At 47.5% G+C, this 22511-nt stretch overlaps 1 protein-coding gene across 1 annotated transcript; it reads left to right on the top strand.

Annotated features, from left to right (window-relative positions):
* Window positions 1-1630: 1630 nt before the first annotated feature.
* Window positions 1631-9473, top strand: ALOX15 (arachidonate 15-lipoxygenase; the record flags this gene model as incomplete). Its single annotated transcript, XM_082679462.1, is given in 18 exon segments — window positions 1631-1765; window positions 3321-3522; window positions 3792-3873; window positions 3958-4080; window positions 4240-4250; window positions 4253-4342; window positions 4535-4695; window positions 5564-5699; window positions 5702-5706; window positions 5863-6072; window positions 7361-7447; window positions 7545-7620; window positions 7623-7713; window positions 7865-7986; window positions 8557-8657; window positions 8770-8937; window positions 9048-9243; window positions 9463-9473. Coding segments are annotated over 18 exon segments (2007 nt in total).
* Window positions 9474-22511: the final 13038 nt, after the last annotated feature.

Here is a 22511-nt window from a genome sequence, read left to right as displayed (position 1 = left end):
TGGGAATGTAAATTGATACAGCCACTACGGAGAACAGTATGGAGGTTCCTTACAAAACTAAAAATCGAATTACCATATGACCCAGCCATCCCACTACTGGGCATATACCTAGAGAAAACCATAGTCCACTCTTTCAGCTATTTTTCTATAATTATTGTGGACACAGTTTATGCTCATTGTTGATAGAGTTTTTAAAGTTTGAGGATAACTTTTGTCCATGGAGAGAATACTCCAAAAATATTGGTATTTTATTTAATACTCGATTTTTAAAACATTTATCTATAAACAGAACTTTGAAAAATAAATTTTAATATTTAAACATTGCTTGCATACTTCATTAAAATTCCTTAAATAATCTAAACTGCAATTACAAATTTAATATGATTCTTTTGAATACAATGTAAACAGTACACAAAAGGAACACAAATACAATGATTACGAGACTTACTGTCATTATACGTAAATCTGTTTTAACACACCAACACCATGGATTTAGTTACTTTGTTGGTTTCTACTTGTTCCGGTCTTTCTCTAGGAATAAGATATTTTCTCAAGGTTGCTAAAATACTTCTTTTGATGTTTTCTTGGTGTTACCAAAATCTTGCCAGATTCCCTCATATCCCACAAAGAATATTGTCTCAGATCCTTGAATGCACTGAGGCTACAGAATAGGGCTTCTCAGCAGATTGATTCACACTTGGGGCTCTGAAGCTTGTTGTTTCTTCCAAGGCGCTATCTTTGCTCCAGTAAAACTTCTCCTGTTACCCCAAATAGTCTTTTAATGTTTGCATCTTCTACATAAGGTTTTAATTTCTGCAACCTCTTTCTCCTCTGAAATGATGGATTCCTTTAGTTTCACTTGGCTAGAGTTATGGAACTCCTGGTTTTGTCATTATGATAATTGACTTGCTTTGTTAGTATTATTAAAAAATTATGCGTGCATTCCTAATGTCTTATGGTTAAGGTGGCGTCTAGTGGATTTTGCTTCTCTTCAGGACATTTGGCTAATTCAGCATCTCAGGACTCCCTTTCTCCTTGGTCACAGAGTGTGAGTACCAGCGTTGGTTAACTGGTTGGATCTCCTTTCTACCTGGTTATCATGTGCAGCCACATGGCGCTGATCAGTCCTTCCTGTTCTTGGAACAGTTATTTTTTCCTGGGACTACTTGGCTCCCAAATGCTGCTGGGTCCCGTCTCCTTGCCGTCTTCATCCTCCCTTGCAGCCTTGAGCACGACCCTTGGCTGTGGTGAACCAACTTGTGAGGCGGGCGCGCGCGCTTAGATGGAGGGGGCCTCCAGCCACTCCCACCATCTGTCTTCCGGGCCAGGCGTCGATTCCTTCTTCCTGCATGTTTTCTGCCCAAATCCGCATCTGCTTCCCCCTACCATCCTCCTCCCACCTCTGCGCCCTCTACCCTCCCCCGGGGGGCCCCGCCTTCTTGGAGTCAGGGCTGAGCTCTGGGCTGCGCGGAGCTGAGGACCCCAGAGCGCAGACAGGCGGGGTTGGTTGGAGACCTGTCACCCACACCCCGAACTCCGCCAGGCTTCGGAGGGGCGTGGTCTCGGGCCCAGTTATTTAGCGCATCCACTCTTCTTCCCGCTCAGAAGGGGCGAAACTTCTTTGGGCAAGATGGGTCTCTACCGCGTCCGCGTGTCCAGCGGGTCCTCGCTCCGCGCGGGCTCCAACAACAAGGTGCAGCTGTGGCTGGTCGGCCAGCACGGGGAGGCGGCGCTCGGGTGGCGCCTGCGGCCGATGAGCGGCAAGGTGAGCTGGCCGGAGCCGAACGGGGTGGGCTGCGCCCCTGGCCCCAAGGCCCACAAGTCCCCTGGAAGAGACGCGCCGCAGCCGGCCTCCAGCTCCTCCCGGCGGCTACGGGCGCACGCCCCACGCGCGGAGAGGGCTAGGAGACCGCGAGAGTAAAGCGCTTTAGGGCGGGACGCGGCACACGGTAACTGCTCAATAAATGTTCCCGCCGCCCACCCTCCTTGGAATTGGGATAGTCTTGCGCGCCCGTCGTTCCACAGAAGTCTGTTTTTGGAAACTCAGGGGTCCTTAGAGCGGCCGTCCGTCTCCTGTCTCCTCTTCTTAAAAGCTACTATTTCAGATCTTCACAGATCTTCTCCGACCTTGCGGGCTTTATCTCTGGGATGTGGCGGGGATGGGGACGCAGGAAGAGGGCGGAGAAGAAGCCGAGTGATGAGAGCACTCGATTTCCCCACCCACCCCCTCTCCCATCACATTTACCTGGTATTCGCTCCTGGCTCCTGTTACATTTTGCCTCCGCCGACCCCCAGATTCCCGTCTCCCATCCAGCTCTCTCCAAGATCCCCAGATCTGATGTCTGGCCCATGGACGCTTCAAAGAACCATGCTCAAGTGAGGTCCTCCCCTCTCCCCACGTCCCAGACCGCTCCCCTTGTATCCCCCAGGTGCACTCCCACCTCCGCCTCTCTTCGCCTCCGTCTAACCAAGAATCGATCGCTGTCCAGTCCATCTCTTAGACATCTCCGGCAACCATACCCTGATGTCCATCCCACTCTGACCACTAATGTCCCCTCGAACCTACGCCACCTTCATTCTCTTCACCCGCCTCACCGCTTGCGCCCCTGCCCTTCCAAGCCCTTCTGCAGTCAGAGCGATTTCTTCCCAATACATTCCCATCCTTAAAACAGTCCCCCGACTGAAAACATGTGAATGGCTTCCGCTTACTCTCAGCACCAAGCCAAAGCTCTTGGCTTAACCTTCCAGACTTTACGATCTGGTCCTGCTCATCCGCCCACACCTCGCGCTCAGCGCTCCAGATCCGCGACGCCGCTCGCCCGGCCTTGGCCTCTGCTCTCCCCGCTTCCCCTCTCTGGCCTGCCTTTCCCCCACCTTTTCCTCTTTCTCATTCTCCCCGGCTAAGCCCTTTGCACCTGTGCGTCTCCGCTTTGACGGGATGTCCTCGGGGAAGCTTGCTCCGGGCTGGGTGGGGCCTCTGTGGGCGCTCGGCCTTGGTGACGGGGTCGAGGGGACAATGTCTGTACACTGGTCACCAGTGCGCTCGCGGGTGCCCAGTGCGCAGCCCAACTCTCGGCGCAATCAGTGACTACAGGGAGGAGTGCCCCTCTCCACCTTCCGCCTCCCGCCTCACCCGGGGCTGAGGAACTCACGATCGAGAATGGGGTCGTGGAGCCGCCTGCTTGGTGCGCGCCCCCTTCCTCTCTGGCTCCTTTCGCGCCGCTTTCCCAGAGGCCCAGAGGGAAGGGCGTCCAGAGCTCAGTCCGAGGATTCCTTCCAGAGAGCCCCTCTTGTTGACCCTCTTTTGTCGCGGGCAGTAGGCGGAATTCGAGGTGGACGTGTCAGAGTACCTGGGGCCGCTGCTGTTCGTGAAACTGAGCAAATGGCACCTCCTTCAGGATGACGCGTGGTTCTGCAACTCGATATCCGTGCAGGGCCCCGGGGCCAGTGGGAACGAGTTCAGGTTCCCACGCTACCGCTGGCTGGAGGGCAAAGGCATCCTGAGCCTACCCGAGGGCACTGGTGAGCAGCGGGGGGGCTTGGGGGTGTGAGAGGCCTCCGGGGGCACGAGAGAAGTTGGGGGTGGGGGAGCGAAGGGGGCGTGGTCTTTGGGGGTCACGGAAGAGGCGGGATGCTGGAGCTGGCACAGAGCAGCATGGAGACTGGGGGTGTGCAGTGATGCTGAAGGGTCAGGGGCCAGCCGCAAGGGCGGGCTGAGGGACCCCTGGCAGGGACAGGGGAGAGGCTCTCAGGAGGAGCCTCATGGCCCATGCCCTCCTCCCCACTTCTAGGTCGCACAGTGGTCGACGACCCTCAAGGCCTGTTCAAGAAACACAGGGAGGAGGAACTGGAAGAGAGAAGGAAGCTGTACCAGTCTGCCCCACTCCCACTTCCTGACCCCCCAGGGAGCCACTGACCCTTCCCCAGTACCAATGCCTGGTTTCATTTCCACCGCAGGTGGGGTAACTGGAAGGATGGGTTAATCCTGAATATGGCCGGGGCCACAATATGTGACCTCCCCATAGATGAGAGATTTCTGGAGGACAAAAGAATTGACTTTGAGGCTTCGCTGGTCAAGGGGTAAGAACAAGGCATGCTGGGCGACAGGGAGCTGTCCTGGTCCAGTGGAGGCCAGTGGGTTTATGGACTTCACAGGGCTGGACCAGCCCAAGGTGGATGCGTGGGGTTGTAATGTTTGATTCTGAGAATAACAAACTCTTCGCCCATCCTTCCCTGAAGGCTGGCAGACCTAGCATCAAAGACTCTTCAAATATTCTGACTAGCTGGAACAGCCTGGATGACTTCAACAGGGTTTTCTGGTGTGGCCAGAGCAAGTCGGCTGGTTAGTGCCCCTACCCCAGTATTTCTCTCAGGACCCTTACCCCCAGATCCTACTCAGTCTAAGGAACCATGGTTGGGAGACCAGAGGCCTGGGCCCCTCCAATAGGTTGGGGTCAAGTGGGGATGGTTTGGTGGGGGTTGGAAAGACCAGGAGCTCAGATCCCACAGAAAACTGCACAAATGCCATCCCCAGAGCGGGTGCGGGACTCCTGGAAGGAGGATGTCTTATTTGGGTACCAGTTTCTCAATGGCTCCAACCCCATGTTCCTGAGATGCTCCAATCACCTTCCTGCCCGCCTAGAGTTTCCTCCAGGGATGGAGGAGCTGCAGGCCCAGCTAGAGAAGGAGCTCCAGGTATGGACGGAAGAGCCCTAAGGAGACCACACAGTGAAATGGGGGTGGGGTGTTTGCGCTGCTGCGGGGTCTACCGTGGGCCCAGCTTGCTGCCAAATGGCGAGACGGGATCCTACAGCAGAAATCTTTTTTTTTTTTTAATATTTATGTATGTATGTATTTATTTAGCTGTGCCGGCTCTTAGTTGTGGCATGTGGGATCTTCGTTGCAGCACGTGGGATCTTTAGTTGTGGCATGCGGACTCCTTTAGTTGCAGCATACGGGATCTAGTTCCCTGACCAGGGATCGAACCTGGGCCCCCTGCATTGGGAGCGCAGAGTCTTAACCACTGGACCACCAGGGAAGTCCCTACAGCAGAAATCTTGAGTGATCCTGGAAGGGTGCCCCTCCATGGCTTTCCTCTCCTAAGGAGAATAGCGTGCTGTGGAGGAAGAGTATGTGATGGGTGACAGAGACAGAGTCAAAATGAAGAGCTGTGACTGGGTGCTAGGGACTTAGGGAGAGTGTGGAGTAAGAGAATCAGGGTCAGGGCTGGGGCTGTTGATGGGGAGTCAGCATGGAACTAATAAGAGAAAACGCATGGGATTTAGGGTGAGACAGACTTGAGCTTGAATCCTGGCTCTGCTGTTTATAAGCTGTGTGACTTCAGGCAAGATATCTATCCTCTCTGACCATCTGTTTCCTCTTTTATAGAACTGGGGCTAATTCAAGTGCATCTAAGAATTATATGAGGCAACAAGCACATGATCCATCACCTGGTAGGAAGTAGGTCATGGAGACAAATCAGTTTCCTTCTTCCTTTGGGGAATCAGAGTGGGAAGAAGATGTCTTATGCTGATAGCAGCCCTTGCTCTCTGCCCCCATCCAGGGAGGCACGCTATTTGAAGCTGACGTCTCCTTGCTGGATGGGATCAAGGCCAACGTCATCCTGTGTAGCCAGCAGTACCTGGCTGCTCCTCTGGTTATGCTGAAACTGCAGCCTGATGGGAAACTCTTACCCATGGTCATCAGGTGAGAGGACTCAGACTGTAAGGGAGCGGCAGCCGTCAGATGGAGAATGCTAAGCAACTTTGGAGGAAGAGGAAGAGCTTAAGCATGCAAGGGAAGGGGAGTCTGTTGTGCACTGGCCCTCACCCCTCCCAAATCCCACTTCTGTCCCTCTTCCAGCTCCAACTGCCACGCAAGGGGTCTCCCCCACCACTGCTTTTCCTGCCCACGGATCCCCCGATGGCCTGGCTCCTGGCCAAATGCTGGGTCCACAGCTCTGACTTCCAGCTTCACGAGCTGCAGTCTCATCTCCTAAGGGGACACTTGGTGGCTGAGGTCATTGCTGTGGCCACCATGAGGTGCCTTCCATCGACACATCCTATGTTCAAGGTAACACTTTATCCCCCCCTCCTCCCCCGCTCTCTGCCCCACAGAGTGGTCCCACCTCTGGAAGCACCTTCTCTGTGGAATCTCAGCTTTTGGGAAGAAGCAACCAATAAAAGACAAATGAACAATGGCGCGAGAGCATGGCTTGCTCTGCATTTCTAACAGGGTGATATCACTTCCGAGGAGGTGAAAATGATTCATTGATGGGGTGGAGAGTGGTGGGAGGGTGAGCGAGTGGGGGGCAGGAAGTCTTACTCTTTTTATGTATAAAGCACAGATACACATGCAGTATATAAACAGAATACACAAATGACTGAGGATTCCACCCAGGGAGAGGGGACCATGCGAATAATATAAAAGATTTTTCCAGCCAGTTTTGAAGGGTTCCCGGGTAGTAACACATAGGCCAGTTAGAGGGGCTCAGGTCAGCGACAGTAGCTGACAGTTAGAACAGAGTGTTCGTCCATTAATGTTTTACTTGGGTGTCTCCGATGGGGCAAATAACCATTCTAGATGCCGGTGCTAAGCAAGACAGCCAAGGTCCTAGTCTCTGGGGATTTTCCTATCCATTAAGGGCTAACGGACGGTGAAGACTGTATTGTAATAGATCAGCTGCAGTGAGCACACTGCAGAGAATCAGGGCAGGGTGATGTGATAGTGAGTTTAGACTGGGTGGTCGGGATAGGCTCCTTTCAGGAGGTGACAGGGAGAATGAAATTACACAGAGCCAGCCATGAGCAGAGCACGGGGCACGTTGCTCTAGGCGGAGGGGACAGCTTAGCGCCAGGGTCCTGACTCAGGAACAAGCTTGGAGTGTTTGAAGGACAGAAAGAAGGTGAGTATAATGGACAAAGGTGAGTATAATGGACAATGGAGGGTAGGAGATGAAGTTCTGGAGGTAGCAGATTAGACCATGTTCTGGAGGGCAAAAAATTATTTTTATGTATAAAGCACATATATATTTACAGGAGGTAACAGATATATAGTATATCTGTAGCACTAAAAGTTCATGGGGCAGGTAAGAGTACAAAAAATATCAAAAAAGCCTCCTTGGAGAAGTGATAATGAAAACAAAGGTGGAGAAACATTGAGAAGACCATGAAGAGAAAAGGAGAACGATTTCTTTCAATGATCAAAGAGCATTAAGTCAGTGGTGTTGAGGGGCCGCTGTACTTCAGTCCCTGCTTTTCCCGAAGACCTGGTACCTTTCCTGCTTTTCAGCCCCTATTTCCTGCAGGGACGGGCCACAGCTGTCTTCTGACCCTGCCCTTCCCTGTTCCTCTCCCTCCAGCTTCTCATTCTGCACGTTCGATACACCATGGAAATTAACCTCAGGGCCAGGACTGGGCTGGTCGCTGATTTGGGAATTTTCGACCAGGTATGAAGAGAGAAAGGGGGCGGTTCTGGAGTTCACACTCCGGTTCTGGCCGTGGGGCAGGTGGACTGGCCTGACCCCACCTGTCCTTGCTCCTCAGGTGGTGAGCACAGGTGGGGGCGGCCATGTGGAGCTGTTCAAGAGAGCAGGAGCCTTTCTAACCTATAGCTCCTTCTGCCCCCTGATGACCTGGCTGAGCGGGGGCTCTTGGGAGTCAAGTCTCCTTTCTATGTGCAAAATGCCCTTCGGCTCTGGGAAATCATCTCTCAGTGAGGTGGCAGGGGGCGGTGAGGCCGGGGAGGAGCTGGGGAAACATGAGGTCTGTGGCCCAGCTGGGGGGCTGCACGGGCAAGGAGCAGAGGGCCTGGGGGCTCCCTGTCGTCAGCCTCAGCTCCCCCGCCCTGACCCCTCCACTGGCAGCTACGTGGAGGGCATTGTGAGTCTCCACTGTAAGACGGACAAGTCTGTGAAAGAGGATCTTGAGCTGCAGGCCTGGTGTCGAGAGATCACTGAGATTGGACTGCTAGGGGCCCAGGACCGAGGTAGGATGAGCCCCGAGACCCCAGCACATGATTCCTCCCTAGAACTTCCCCAGAATCCTCTCTACTTCTATGGAACCTTCCAGAAGCATTCCCAACCCCTATGAAAACACCTAAAGCCTTCCCAGATTCCTTTTCCTCTCAGCTAGAAGCAGGTCTCCATCCCGTGCTCTGAGAGCCCCTCTAGGTCCCAGATGCAGTGGGACCAGAGGTTGCTCATAAATGTTTAACAACTGGCTCCCTGGGGAAAAAAAAATGCCCCGATTTGTAGCATTTGCCCATTTCCATGGTGTAAATATTGCACTGTGGCTACCAAGGTGATGTCAACCAGCTTGCTAAATACTTGAACATTTGACATCATTGACTCTTGTGAGCCACACCAGCACCCCACTGAGTGGGACCCTCCCAAAAGACCTCCCTGCTCCCGCCACCCCAACCCACGCTCGTCTCACTTCCCACAGTAGTTACTGAGAGTCCTTGGTCCTCTTCTTACCTCTCTTGTTCTCCTCAGTCTCTCTGAACTCTGCCTCTATCCTTGGCCTCACAGCTTCTAACTCTCCTTACCCCTTGCAGGGTTTCCCATCGCCCTACAGTCCAAGGACCAGCTTTGCCACTTTGTGACCACGTGCATCTTCACCTGCACTGGCCAGCACAGCTCCAACCACCTAGGCCAGGTACTTATCATAGGGGGGCAGCTGGGCATTTGTGCCTGGAGGGGGAAGGGGGCTGTGTGCAGGTGGTCTTAGGGGTTGTCATGTTTAGTAGACATTGACTGCCCCTCCTTAGCTCAACTGGTACGCTTGGGTCCCTAACGCACCCTGCACGATGCGGCTGCCCCCGCCAACCACCAAGGATGTGACACTGGAGACAGTGATGGCAACACTGCCCAACCTTCATCAGGTTTCTCTCCAGATGTCCATCACTTGGCAACTGGGCAGACGCCAGTCCATCATGGTGAGAGCCAGGTGCCCGGGTCCCCGAGGAAGGGGGCAGGTACTGGGAGCTGTGGCACTCCAGACTGAGGGTCAGTGAAGCTCTCAGCTGCCTTTTTCCCCTCTGTCCAGGTGGCTCTGGACCAACATAAGGAGGAGTATTTTTCGGGCCCTGAGCCCAAGGCTGCACTGAAGAAGTTCAGGGAGGAGCTGGCTGCCCTGGAAAAGGGCATTGAGATCCGGAATGCCAAGCTGGACTTGCCCTACGAATACCTGCGGCCCAGCCTGGCGGAAAACAGTGTGGCCATAGGAGTGTCCCAAGCCTTGGGTTGTTTCGGCCCCCTTCCACCCAAGCCACACCCATCCCCTAGTGCTCTCAGTCTTGCCCTCCCCAAACCCCATCCTCTTCCCAACTCCCATCGTCCCCAAAGTCACCTTTTCATTGTCTGCGCCCACCGGGAACAAATTTTACTCCAGATGCAGGACCTAGGGACCTTGTCCCTATTTCTTCCGCCTCACCCCCACCCCTTCTTCCTTGATATTTCAGATCACCCATAGGGCAGGTTAACAGCCACAATTTTTTTTTTTTTTTTGCGATACTAGGGCCTCTCACTGTTGTGGCCTCTCCCGTTGCGCAGCACAGGCTCCGGACGCGCAGGTTCAGCGGCCATGGCTCACGGGCCCAGCCACTCCGCGGCATGTGGGATCTTCCTGAACCGGGGCACGAACCCGTGTACCCTGCATCGGCAGGCGGACTCTCAACCACTGCGCCACCAGGGAAGCCCCAACAGCCACATTTATACAAACAGTTCCAAGAATAGAACAGGGTGATAATGAATGAATGAACCTTTTATGAATCAAATATGATTCTGAACCTAAATTCAGTTAATGACAGGAAAAAGATATTTTAGACTAATGAAAGAAAAGAATTTAGTCCAAACTATGCTAAATCAAATATTGGCCAAAGAGTGTATAACACATCTTTCTAACTGGATGGGATTCACTGCTTGTCCTGAGACCAGTCACAACACAAAGCAAACCATTAACACAGCAATTCTCAAGATTTTCATTTCATGACTCACTTAGAAAGTGATAAATGGAAGTTAACTGGTTAAACTGCAGAAGCTGCTCTCCGCTGGAGGTACTTGGCCTCAGGGTTTTGCCCAAGGGATCCATATGGATAATCCGTTTGCACTTCATCAGTTGGAAAGCTCCAAGTAAAAAGGATTAACTGGAAAAGTACTAAAAATCTCATTATTTTAACAGGGGACAACAAAGGAGTCAATAAAATCCAACTTCTGTATCTGATTAAAAGTTTGGAAAAACAAACTTGGAAGTTTGATTTCTTAATATGATCATCTGTGGATATGGTGAAACAGAAACTAACAGTAAACACACACCAGAATTGTTTCCTTTACAGTACGATCAAAGTTGCTTCCTGCCTCTGATGCTATTTAATTTGGCAGAAGACATACGGGGGATGCTTGGTCCGATTCTTGAAGGAAGAATACGAAATGCAGAGTTGAGAGGCTGGGGTAGAGTTTAATGCTGGGATCCAGAAGAGCCCACAAGGAGGTGAGAGAGAGCACAGCGCAGCTCCACACCAGAAATAATGCAGTCTAGCGAGTGAGAAGCGGTGGGAAGGGGTGGTCTCATGAAGAACATGTTTCACGCCAGGAAATTAGGCTTGACCTTTAGGAAACAGCCATTGAAGGATTATAAGTAAGGGTATGACAGGGTCCTGGAAGTCACACTCACAGAGGCACCCCCTTCCCCTTGGAGGCCATACCCCTGTCTCCTTGGAAGCCATACCCCCTTCTCCTTGGAAGTCACATTCTCTTCTCCTTGGAGGCCACACCCTCTTCTCATTGGAGACCAAACCCCTTCTTGGAGGCCACACCCTCTTCTCATTGGAGGCCACACCCGCTTCTCCTTGGAGGTCACAAGAATGCACAGTGACCAAGTGAACAAGGGCTGAATTTTGGGCAGACAGGCCCTGGGCAGGAGTACGCAGCAGTTTGTTTCCCAGTGAGAGGGCCTGGGCTCTGGCGACTCCACACCGCAGCTTAGCGCTAGGTGTGGGGCAGACAAACCCAGGAGAAGTCTGTCACAGCGGCAGCCCAGATCTCAGGCAGCAGTACAGTTACCTCAATTCTTGCAGCCACAACACCCTTGACCCCCCAAGCCCCAGCCCACTCCACACCACAGACTTGTACTAGATCAGGGAGGAACACAACAGAGAAAGGGGTGCGACCCTGGGCTGCTTCTGAGTGGAACCACGGATGCCTGCACAGGTGGCGCAGAGCTTCTCTGTGACTACACGGGCCTCACTTGCTTCAACAACCACCTCCTGGGAGAGAGAGCCTGACTGAACCTGACTCTCAGGGCCTCTACTCCAGAAGCTGGGGAGCAGACCCCACCCTGACAGGATGGAGACAGCCATGGAGCAAAGAGGAAGCCCCGCCCAATATCCAGCACAGGGTCTGGACACCACAACACCAACCACACCCCCTATACCAAGGGGTTAGCTGACAGCATGCTCTGAGGAAAGACATGGCTGGCATCCATACCAAAACCAGCCCTCGGGACTTTCCTGGCAGTCCAGTGGTTAGGACTCCATGCTTTCACTGCCATGGCCTGGGTTCAATCCCTGGTCAGGGAACTAGGATCCTGCAAGCCACGCAGCACGGCAAAACAACAACAACAACAAAAGCCAGCCCTCGCACCAAAAATAATGGACCCACACGGTCTACACAGGGATACTCTCACATAAAAACAACCTGCAAGACCACAGTAAATAACTGTTTCTCCTGAATGCCTAGAGACAGAAAAAGTTAAGTAAAATGAAAAAGCAGAGGAACTATTCCCAATTAAAAGAACAAAAGAAATCCCCTGAAAGAACAAATAATGAAACAGACCTCACCAGTCCACCAGACCCCGAGTTAAAAAAGGAGGCAATAAAAATGCTAAAGGAGTAGAGCAGAGATTGGCAAAACATTCTAAATCAACTATACTTCAATAAAGAAAGAAGGTATTACATCACACCAGTCAGAATGGATGTCATCAAAAAGTCTACAAATAATAGGGCTTCCCTGGTGGCGCAGTGGTTGAGAGTCCGCCTGCCCATGCAGGGGACACGGGTTCGTGCCCTGGTCTGGGAAGATCCCACATGCCGCGGAGAGGCTGGGCCCGTGAGCCACAATTACTGAGCCTGCACGTCTGGAGCCTGTGCTCCGCAACGGGAGAGGCCACAACAGTGAGAGGCCCGCGTACCGAAAAAAAAAAAAAAGCCTACAAATAATAAATGCTGGAGAGGGTGTGGAGAAAAGGGAACCCTCTTGCACCGTTGGTGGGAATGTAAATTGGTGCAGCCACTATGGAGAACAGTATGGAGGTTCCTTAAACAACTAAAAATAGAGCTACCATACAGTGCAGCAATTCCACTCCCGGGTATATACCTGGAAAAAATGAAAGCTCTAATTCAAAAGGATACATGCACCCCAATGTTCATAGCAGTACTATTTATAATAGCCAAGACAGGAAACAACCCAAGTGCCGAACAGCAGACGATTGGCTTAAGACATACACACACATACAGTGGAATATTACTCAGCCAGAGGCAGCTGGGGAGGGACAAATTAGGAGTATGGGATTAAAAGGCAGAAAATACTATACATAAAATAGATAAGCAACAAGGATTTACTGTATAGCACAGGGAATTATACTAAATATCTTTTAATAACCTATAATGGAATATAATCGGCAAAAAAAAAGAACATGAATCACTATGCTGCACACCTGAAACTAACACAATATTGTAAATCAACTATACTTCAATTAAAAAAAAACCAAACAGTATGTTTGCCAAAGTTGGCAGTCCCCCAAAGATTGGTACTATATGTACTCCAAGGATAACAAAGAAAAATAATTTCCTTCAGAAAGCATCTTTGAATCAGAGATATTATAAAGGTCATGAAATCTTCCAAATTAAACAGAGTTTCTATTTTGTTTAATTATAAGAAATTAGTAAGTGCTTTGTAAAAACCTAAGATAAGAAAGTGCAAAGACTAGCTGGGCCGGGGCTGGGTAGAGATAATACCAAAATTGATGGTGCTTTAGATACGACAGCCTTTAGGAAAGATTCTCTTTAGGCTGGAAGAAAAGGAAATAATTGTCAGAAGAAAATGACACCTTAAAACTTCACAGTCTTTGAAAAGAGAACCAAGTCATTAATTATACTTATTACCTTCCACAAATATATTACATCTGTAATTAAACTGGCCTCAAAGGGACAGAGTCTTATTATGGTTTTCACGTTTAAAAGGGTATTTTTAAGTAAAAAAATATATTACTCAATTAAGTTATAGAAATTTAGTTAAAAGATAAATATTACATACTGGACGTTCCTCAAAAAACTAAAAATGAAACTACCATATGATCCAGTAATTCCACTCCTGGGTATATATCCAAAGAAAATGAAAACACTAATTTGAAAAGATACATGCACCCCAATGTTCACAGCAGCATTATTTACAATAACCAAGATATGGAAGCAACCTAAGTGCCCATCAATAAACAAACAGATAAAGAAGATGTGGTATATATACACGATGGAATATTACTCAGCCATAGAAAAGAATGAAATTTTGCCATTTGCAACAACATGGATGGGCCTGGAGGGTATTAGGCTTAGTGAAATGTCAGGGAAACACAAATATATCACCTATATGTTGAATCTAAAAAATAAAGCAAACTAATGAATATAACAAAAAAGAAACAGATTCACAGATATAGAGAACAAACTTAGTGGCTATCAATAGGGAGAGGGAAGGTGGGAGGGGCAAGATAGGGGTAGGGATTTAAGAGGTACAAACTACTATGTATAAAATAAATGAGCTACAAGGATATATTGTACAGCACAGGGAATAAAGCCAATATTTTATAGTAACTATAAATGGAATTATAATCTATAAACATTTTGAATTACTATGTTATATATATACAGGAAACTAATGTAATATTGTAAATCAACTATACCTCAATTTAAGAAGATAAATATTATATATGGAGGAGAAAAATAAAACCCATATAAGTTAACCGTGCAAAACAACTGTTATTAATAAAAAATTTACTCAGTATTCTTTTTTTTTTTTTTGGCTGCGTTGGGTTTTCATTGCTGTGCGTGCGGGCTTTCTCTAGCTGCGGCGAGTGGGGGCTACTCTTTGTTACGGTGCGCGGGCTTCCCATTGCGGTGGCTTCTCTTGTTGCAGAGCATGGGCTCTAGGTGCATGGGCTTCAGTAGTTGTGGCACATGGGCTCAGTAGTTGTGGCGCACGGGTTTAGCTGCTCCACGGCATGTGGGATCTTCCCGGACCAGGGATTGAACCTGTGTCCCCTGCATTGGCAGGTGGATTCTTAACCACTGAACCACAACGGAAGTCCCTTTACTCAGTATTCTTACTTCAAAATACATTCTTTCTATCTCTCCAAAGTTTTTGGATGACTAAAAGGGAAATTTTTACTCAGCCTTGCTAAGTTATAAGCTAAAGAAAAAATATGTGAATTTACATTAGGCCAACTATTAGTGGTCATAAGAAGCCTTCAACACTTGATACTGAGACTTTTAATTAAGACATAGAAGAACTTACTATTAATCAGTAAAAGAAAAATGAGAGAATCATGTTTTAATCACTCTAAATTTCAACTCAAGGCAAACCCTTTGATAGATTAAATTGTTTTGTAAATTTTGGGTAGAAGGTGGCTCTACATTATGTCCTGGAATTTTCCAGAGTGTGAAATAAAAATACAAAATGATATTTAAGTTTATGCAAGAATTTACATATGTCTTTGTAAAAGGCTAAAATAAATGTAACTTTCTAAATTCCCTACACTTGCTTTATAGGTCAGATAAGTTACATTACACTGTTATTTAAGAATATATAGGGACTTCTCTGGTGGTGCAGTGGATAGGACTCCGTGCTCCCAATGCAGGGGGCCCGGATTCAACCCCTGGTCAGGGAACTAGGTCCCACATGCATGCCACAACTAAGAGTTCATGTGTCACGACTAAGGAGCCCGCATGCCACAACTAAGGAGCTGGCGAGCCGCAACTAAAAAAGAGCCCTGGAGCTGCAACTAAGGAGCCCACATACTGCAACTAAGAAGCTGGCGAGCCGCAACTAAGGAGCCCACGAGCTGCAATTAACACCCAGCACAACCAAATAAATAAATAAAAAGAATATATAAAAGTATACGTGTGTATTCAACTAAATTGGTATGATTGATTGATTGATTGATTGATTGATTTTTTGCCATACGCGGGCCTCTCACTGTTGTGGCCTCTCCCGTTGCGGAGCACAGGCTCCGGACGCGCAGGCTCAGCAGCCATGGCTCACGGGCCTAGCCGCTCCGTGGCATGTGGGATCTTCCCGGACCGGGGCACGAACCTGTGTCCCTTGCATCGGCAGGCGGGCTCTCAACCACTGCGCCACCAGGGAAGCCCTAAATTGGTACGATTTAAATAAAAAATCTTTATAAACGAGTTCTTACAAGTCAGATAAAATTGAAAACTTTGTGTAGCTATGAGTTATTCCACTATACTATCTGGGTGGAAAGTTTTAAGATGGCCTATTTTTCTGACAAATGCTTATTTTCAATGATGATTATGTTTCATGGTATCAGTTTAAATGTCTTTTCTAAAATTCTTAATTGCTTATGATACCTTACTCTAAATCAAAGTTGAGGTAATTGAGTACTTTTACTTTATATGGAGGCTACTATTGAAATTAAAAATCACAGAGCAGATTAAATAAAGCACATGGTCATTGTACAGCCTCCAGATGTCTTCTTGAGTAACATATTTTTGTTTTTTAGGAGAGCCAGTAAAACTCATTTAAAAGAACTAGCGCTTCCCATACTGATGTGTTTCTCAATTTCAGGGAGCGGAGAAAATTTGGGGTCCTATAAAGGGACATGGCGTGTGAACGAAGGGGATATATATATAATGGAACTAACTCAGCATTGTTATGTCTCCAGGTCTTAAGTTTCTTCCTGTGCAAAATGCCAAGGGCTTTATGGCATCTAAGCTTCCTTTATATCATCCAGAACTGTATCTGGCAGTTTGCGGCCCAATGTATCTCCTAGAATCACACCCAGATGTGCCAAAAAACACCCCGAACTCAGAATCTCTGTTAAATCCGTCTAGATCGACGATTTCAGCCTGATGTAAAATAATACTCCTCTTCCCTTGGCTGGTGGTCCTCAAAATCCACTTCCCAGAAAAGTCCTTGGATTTGTATTGACATTAACAAACAAAATGTCTCTAATCTTCTTAATATGCAAACTTTCTTTTTCAGAATCTGCTGTCACATGTACATGTGTTTTCCATTTACATGTCGCTGAATGCTGGGATCCCATTCTGATTACTGGCTCTTGTTGAGGAATAGGTCCTGAGGGAAGTTATGGTTTGCTTTCTTGCATGGGGTCTTCCTCTAGTGAGGCGGTTACATCGTGTCTAAGCCAGGGAAGAGCAGCTTCTTCAGGAAAGGAGGGAAAGGGAGGTTCATCTCTATTGGGACGGATACCAGGCGCGTGACTCCCTTTCTTGGATATCCACTCAACTACGGAATTTCACCTAATGGGGAGAGTCAGAAGATAAAGTTCCTCTGAACTCTCTTTCCAGGCAACAACCCAACTGTCTAAATAACTTAAGGTACATGCAATGGTACATAACTGTTTTTGATACAAATGAACATTCTCTTACGTAACAGTCTTTGAAACAAAGCGTTTGGAGCTTGGCTTAGCGCTTTTTAAATGCAATGTTAGGCAGTAGTCAACTCCAACTCTAAAAAAGCAGAATGACAGTCGTGACTCTCCACATTCAGTGAGACTCCCCGATTCCTAGCCTATCATGTGATGGGGAGTGGGTCTGAGGGACAATTATTATCTTTTTGCACATGGGGTCTTCTCTGGTGAGGGGGTGACACCATGTCTAAGCCGGGGAGAGGGAGCTTCTTCAGGAAAAGGGGTGCAAGGGAGGTTTACCTCTAATGAGATGGATGCCAGGAGCATGACTCCCTTTCTCGGATGCCCACTTACCTGTGGAATTTCACCTAATGGAGATAATCAGAAGTGAAGATACTCAGTGAGATGTTCAATGAGACCCACCCGTAGAGTCTACTCAGTAAGTTCACTACTGAATGCCTTTGCTAACATTCCACTGGTCACTTCATTGTCAAAACAATAAATCTCTATATTTCTATCATTTGGTAAATATTTATCCTCCCTTCCTTCCTCCCTCCCTCCCTCTCTCCCTTCCTTTCGTTCTTCTGCTAGTCCCATTATACATGCACAGTATTGACAGGTCGTATGATTCTTTAAGTACACATGATGTTTCATCAGTAAGTTTTGTGTATACCATGCTCCAATTTTCTCACTTGTTTATTGACATGAAAGGAAAGACAGATTGCGAGGGAAACAAATATTTTCCTTTTCCTTAGTTCTTAGTCATTCTTAGTTCTCTAATAAAATGAGTGGATTTTTTTGCATTTCATTAGAACTTATTTTGTTGTTTCTAAGATTAAGGTTTATTCTATATAGTTTAAAATGTGTTCCCCTCCCCCCTTATTATTAGGACTGTAAGCTTCTGATCATTGGGACCTTTAATCACAAAGATGTCCTTTAGAGATGAAAATACTTAATTCTTTCAGCATCTTCATTCAATCTGCCTCAGGAACACAACTGATGCTGGTTTGGGAAATGAAAATGTCTTGGTCTGTTCAGCCTGCTATAACAAATAACACCAGTAGTGTTAGCTGACACCTCCACCACGTCACGTCGTTATCATTTCTTTTACGTGGTGAGAACATTTAAGACCTGCTCATTTAGCAGCTTTCACGTGTATATATAGTACAGTATGATTATCTATAATCACAGTGCTGTGCATTACGTCCCCAGAACCTATTCATCTTCTAACTAGAAGTTTGTACATTTGACCAACATCTCCCCATCCCCCCCCACCCTTGGTAACCACCATTCTACTCTTTGTTTCTACAAGTTCAGCTTTTTTAGATTTCACATATAAGTGAAATCATACAGCATTTGTTTTTCTCTGACTTATTTCACTTAGCATAACACCCTCTAGGACCATCCATGTTGTCACAAATGGCAGAATTTCATTCCTTCTCATGGCTGAATAATATTCCTGTGTGTGTGTGTGTGTGTGTGTGTGTGTGTGTGTGTGTGTGTGTGTACTCTTCTTATATTTTTGTGTTCCTATTTGGAACCATTCCTTACTGCTTAAAAAACTCCTTTTAGTATTTGTTTTTGAGCAGATATGACAGTGATGAATTCTCTGTTTTTTGTTTGTCTAAAAATATCTTTACTTTGTATTTTTGAAGGATATTTTGAAAGTTATTTTCTCCTAGCACTTTAAAAATATCATTCTGGGGGGCTTCCCTGGTGGCGCAGTGGTTGAGAGTCTGCCTGCCAATGCAGGGGACACGGGTTCGAGTCCTGGTCTGGGAAGATCCCACATGCCGCGTAGTGTCTGGGCCCGTGAGCCACAATTACTGAGCCTGCACGTCTGGAGCCTGTGCTCCGCAGCAAGAAAGGCCGCGATAGTGAGAGGCCCGCAAACCGCGATGAAGAGTGGCCCCCGCTTGCCACAGCTGGAGAAAGCCCTCGCACAGAAACGAAAACCCAACACAGCCATAAATACATAAATAAATAAATTTTAAAAATATAGCATTCTGTTGTCTTCTGGTTCCCTCATTTTTGTTGGGAAATGGAGATGACACCTCAGCTATTGTTCCTTTAGTTATCTTTTTTCCCCCTCTGGCTGCATTTATAGTTTTCTATTTTTTGTTTGTTTTAGCACTTTTGCTATTATAAGCCTGGCAGTAGTTTTCTTTGTACTTATTCTGCTTGGGGGCTTGGGGTTCACAGAGATTCTTGAATCTCTGGGTTGATATCTTTACTCAGTTTTGAGAAATTTTTGGCCATTATCTCTTCAAATTGCTTTTGCCTAATTCTCTTTTCTTCTAGAATTCCACACGTTAGAACATGTGTTCTAATTGTGTTCAACATACCTATGCTCTTTATTTTCTATTTTTCCTTCTTTCTCTACTATGTTATTTTCTATTGACCTGTTTTCTGGTTTACTAATCCAATTTTTTTAAACATCTTTATTGGAGTATAATTGCTTTACATATTAATCCAATTTTATGCTCGGTTTATTTGCTATAAATCTACCTAATTGAAATCGTTATCTCAGCTGTTGCATCATTCAGCTCTAGAGTTGCCATTTGATTCATTTTTATTGATTACAGTTCTCTGGTGAAATTTTTTATCATTTCACCTATTTTCTTCAACACATGAATCCATTATTTTACAGTCTTTGTTTTGCTAACTCTAATGTCTGCGATTCTCTTTGACTTTTTTCCTCTTGTACTTTTGAATCTAGTCCCGTCTCTTGGCTTGACTAGTACTTTAAAAAAAAAAGATTTAATTTTGGCTGCATTGGGTCTCCGTTGCTGTGCGCGGACTTTCTCTAGTTGCGTGGTGAGCGGGGTCTACTCTTTGTTGCGGTGTGTGGGCTTCTCATCGTGGTGGCTTCCCTTGTTGTGGAGCATGGGCTCTAGGTGTGCGGGCTTCAGGAGTTGTGGCACGTGGGCTCAGTAGTTGTGGCGCACGGGTTTAGTTGCTCCACGGCATGTGGGATCTTCCCAGACCAGGGATCGAACCCGTGCCCCCTGCATTGGCAGGCAGATTCTTAACAACTGCACCACCAGGGAGGTCCCACCCTGGGAGTCTTATCTGTTGCTCTGACAAGCATTTGGTCGACCCTGGATGTTGAATTGTCACCTGTTTGCTATGACTCAGATATTTAAATTTTAGTGCTTTATAGTTTGTGTGTTTGTGTTAATAAAGCAATTCTTTGTTTAAAAAAAAAAACAAAAACAAAAAACAAAACCCAAGCCTCCTACCTTTTAACCTAAGAAGGAATACGATCTAAAATTATAAGTGTTTCTTTTAAGAATGTTGCAAAACTTGTATCTTGCTTCCTGGCAAGATTACATATTAAAGGAAAAAAATTAATTTCAAAGCAAATATATTTCTCGGTTCCTCGGTATAAAAAGCATTTTTTTTCTTTTAGGAAGAGAATACTTTTTCTAATATCAGAATAATATTAAAAAAGTAATAGTTTACTCTTTTCTTCATGGACATTAAGGAGCCTCTGTTAGTTGTTTCAGATTAATGACATTTAAAGATGTGTATCAATTAATGTAAAAACACCCGACAGTAAGCTTATTCAGCTTTCTTAACGGGGCTTTGTTTGTTTTCAAATCTCATAACAGCCCAGTTTGTCTTGAAGGTTTAAGATGAACAATTTAAGATTCAGCTTCCTCTTTCAGTAGAAATAAAAAGTGATTCTGATGGTGTTGAAAATATTAAATACAGTGCATAAGCTTGTTTGCTTAGTTGTTAACTCTGCCAGAGATATCCCTCCACCCTTTTCCCTTTCCCAGTCCCAGTGTATCCTTAGGGTTTTCCCTTCAGGCTGGGAGTGGAGCTCCCTGGGCAATGCTCAGCCTCTCAATGCTTCCCTGGCACTGGGCAGGCTTCGATTACCGCTAGCATCAGGGACTGCTAAAGGCAACGCCTGGGGGCATTGGAGCAATGGCTATAGCACACCTGGATCAGCGCACTTGGGTTCCCTGGCTATACTTCAATCCACTTCCTCTTGGCAATTCAGAGGAGGAGGCGGAGGGTCACTCAAAATTCGCAGCCCTCACTGGGGAAGCAGGCTGCTTAGAGATAAAGCCGGACCATTCTGAAGCACCAGTGCTTCCATGAGGGTGAGAATTAGTCCAGGCTGGTGGAAAACATTCAGACATTCCTTCTTCCATCCAGGATCTGACCTCCTGACCTAAACTGTTAGAACCTATGTCAAAGAACCAAGCCAAGATACTCATGACACTGGCCATGGTGGTCCAGTTCCAGCTGTGGCCCCAGAATAGATGCTGGTGCTCTGGGCACCCAGCTTGGCTCTGGTAGGCATGATCTCCTGGTAACAGTGGTAGAAACACAGCTCTCTGGGGACGACGCTCAGAGCAAAGCCAAGAAGCGGAGGCTGGGAGCCAGAGAAATATGGCGCTGCTCCAGCGCCAGGATCTGAGAAGGAGAGAGGAAGCCATTGGACATCGCTGATCAGAGACACGTCATCCAAGTGTACAATGCTGGTCTCTGCAGAGGCAGATCCACCCTTAACTAAGGAGCTGAAGAGAGGCATTTGTGACTGGGGAGGAATAATAAAGGCAAGAAAAAGTGCAAAGACCTCTCTATCCAATCTATCCTGCTCACCCTGACCTTGGGCCATAGACACACACACTCCTGATGCCTGAATTTCCACCATTATCTGGACCTGAGCTGCTTTCTTCTCAGTTAAGAAACAATTCCTCCGAGACCGACGGACATTGTGCCTCATCTGTGAGGAGTGAATCGCTTGAGTAGGGCACTTAACCATCCTGGAATTATTTGCCCTGTATCATCCCATCCCCACCTCCCACCCTCCAGCAAACATTCTCACACTTCTTTCTCTTTGTACTTGCTGTTCCCTCCGTCCCTGGGAACAAAACCAGGTTGTGGGTCTCCTCCATGTGCAACACTCCCCGGACGTGACAAACAGAAGTAACCTGAGTATTCCATACCTCGAGCCCTCCTATGTCAGTACCTGAGGTTGACTTTTCTACACACATGACAGTTCAGAAGGCATGTCTTAATTCACTTTTTTTGCTCCCTCCCCATTCCTCCACCCCCATCATGTAAGGCTTAGAGAAGGGCCAGGCATGTGATTGGTACTCAGTAAATTTAAAAAAATGTATTTATTCATTTATTTGGCTGCGCTGAGCCTTAGTTGCAGCACGCGGGATCTTCATTGCCCTGTGCAGGATCTTTAGTTGCGGGGGACTAAAGATGCATGTGAGATCTAGTTCCCTGACCAGGGATCAAACCCAGGCCCCCTGCATTGGGAGTGCGAAGTCTTAACCGCTGGACCACCACGGAAGTCCCGGTACTCAGTAAATATTAAATGAGTGAGGTAAGGAAGGAAAAGATGTCTTTTTCTCCGTGCATCTGGATGATCTCCAGCCGGCCCCTTAACTCTGCTCCCCAGCTCTCTGGGCAGGCATCTGTAGGTTGTAGGTTGCAGCCCACACACAGGGAAAGGCCCCTCTGAGTCTAGGCTCTCTAGGGAGCAAAGGGCCTGGCAAACTCTGGGCAGAACGTGAGAGGAAGGGAGGGATGCCAGGTGTCACTGGGAGCTTCTCACCCGGGCTGTGGTCGCTGCCCTAGCAGGGTTCATTTATAACCCAGCTGCTGGCCCTGCCCTCCAAACAGCCCCGCTCCTGGCTGCACCCTTCCTCTTTCCCTTCTCCCCCCCCACCCCTCTGAGTCCACCCTCTATCCTGCTTGCCCACCCAGGGTGGCTGGCAGCACTTAGAATGGACAAGAGAGTGCTGGCTACAAGGGCACAGGCATTTAGGGTTCAACGGGGCTTTAGTAGAGCACCCTCTCTGGGTGTGTTCTGGCCTTGGA

Source organism: Grampus griseus (genome assembly GCF_964374135.1).
Source record: "Grampus griseus genome assembly, chromosome: 20".
NCBI classification, from domain to species: Eukaryota; Metazoa; Chordata; class Mammalia; order Artiodactyla; family Delphinidae; genus Grampus; species Grampus griseus.
The sequence above is the reverse complement of the archived record's forward strand: the minus strand, read 5'-3'. Positions and strand labels throughout refer to the sequence as shown.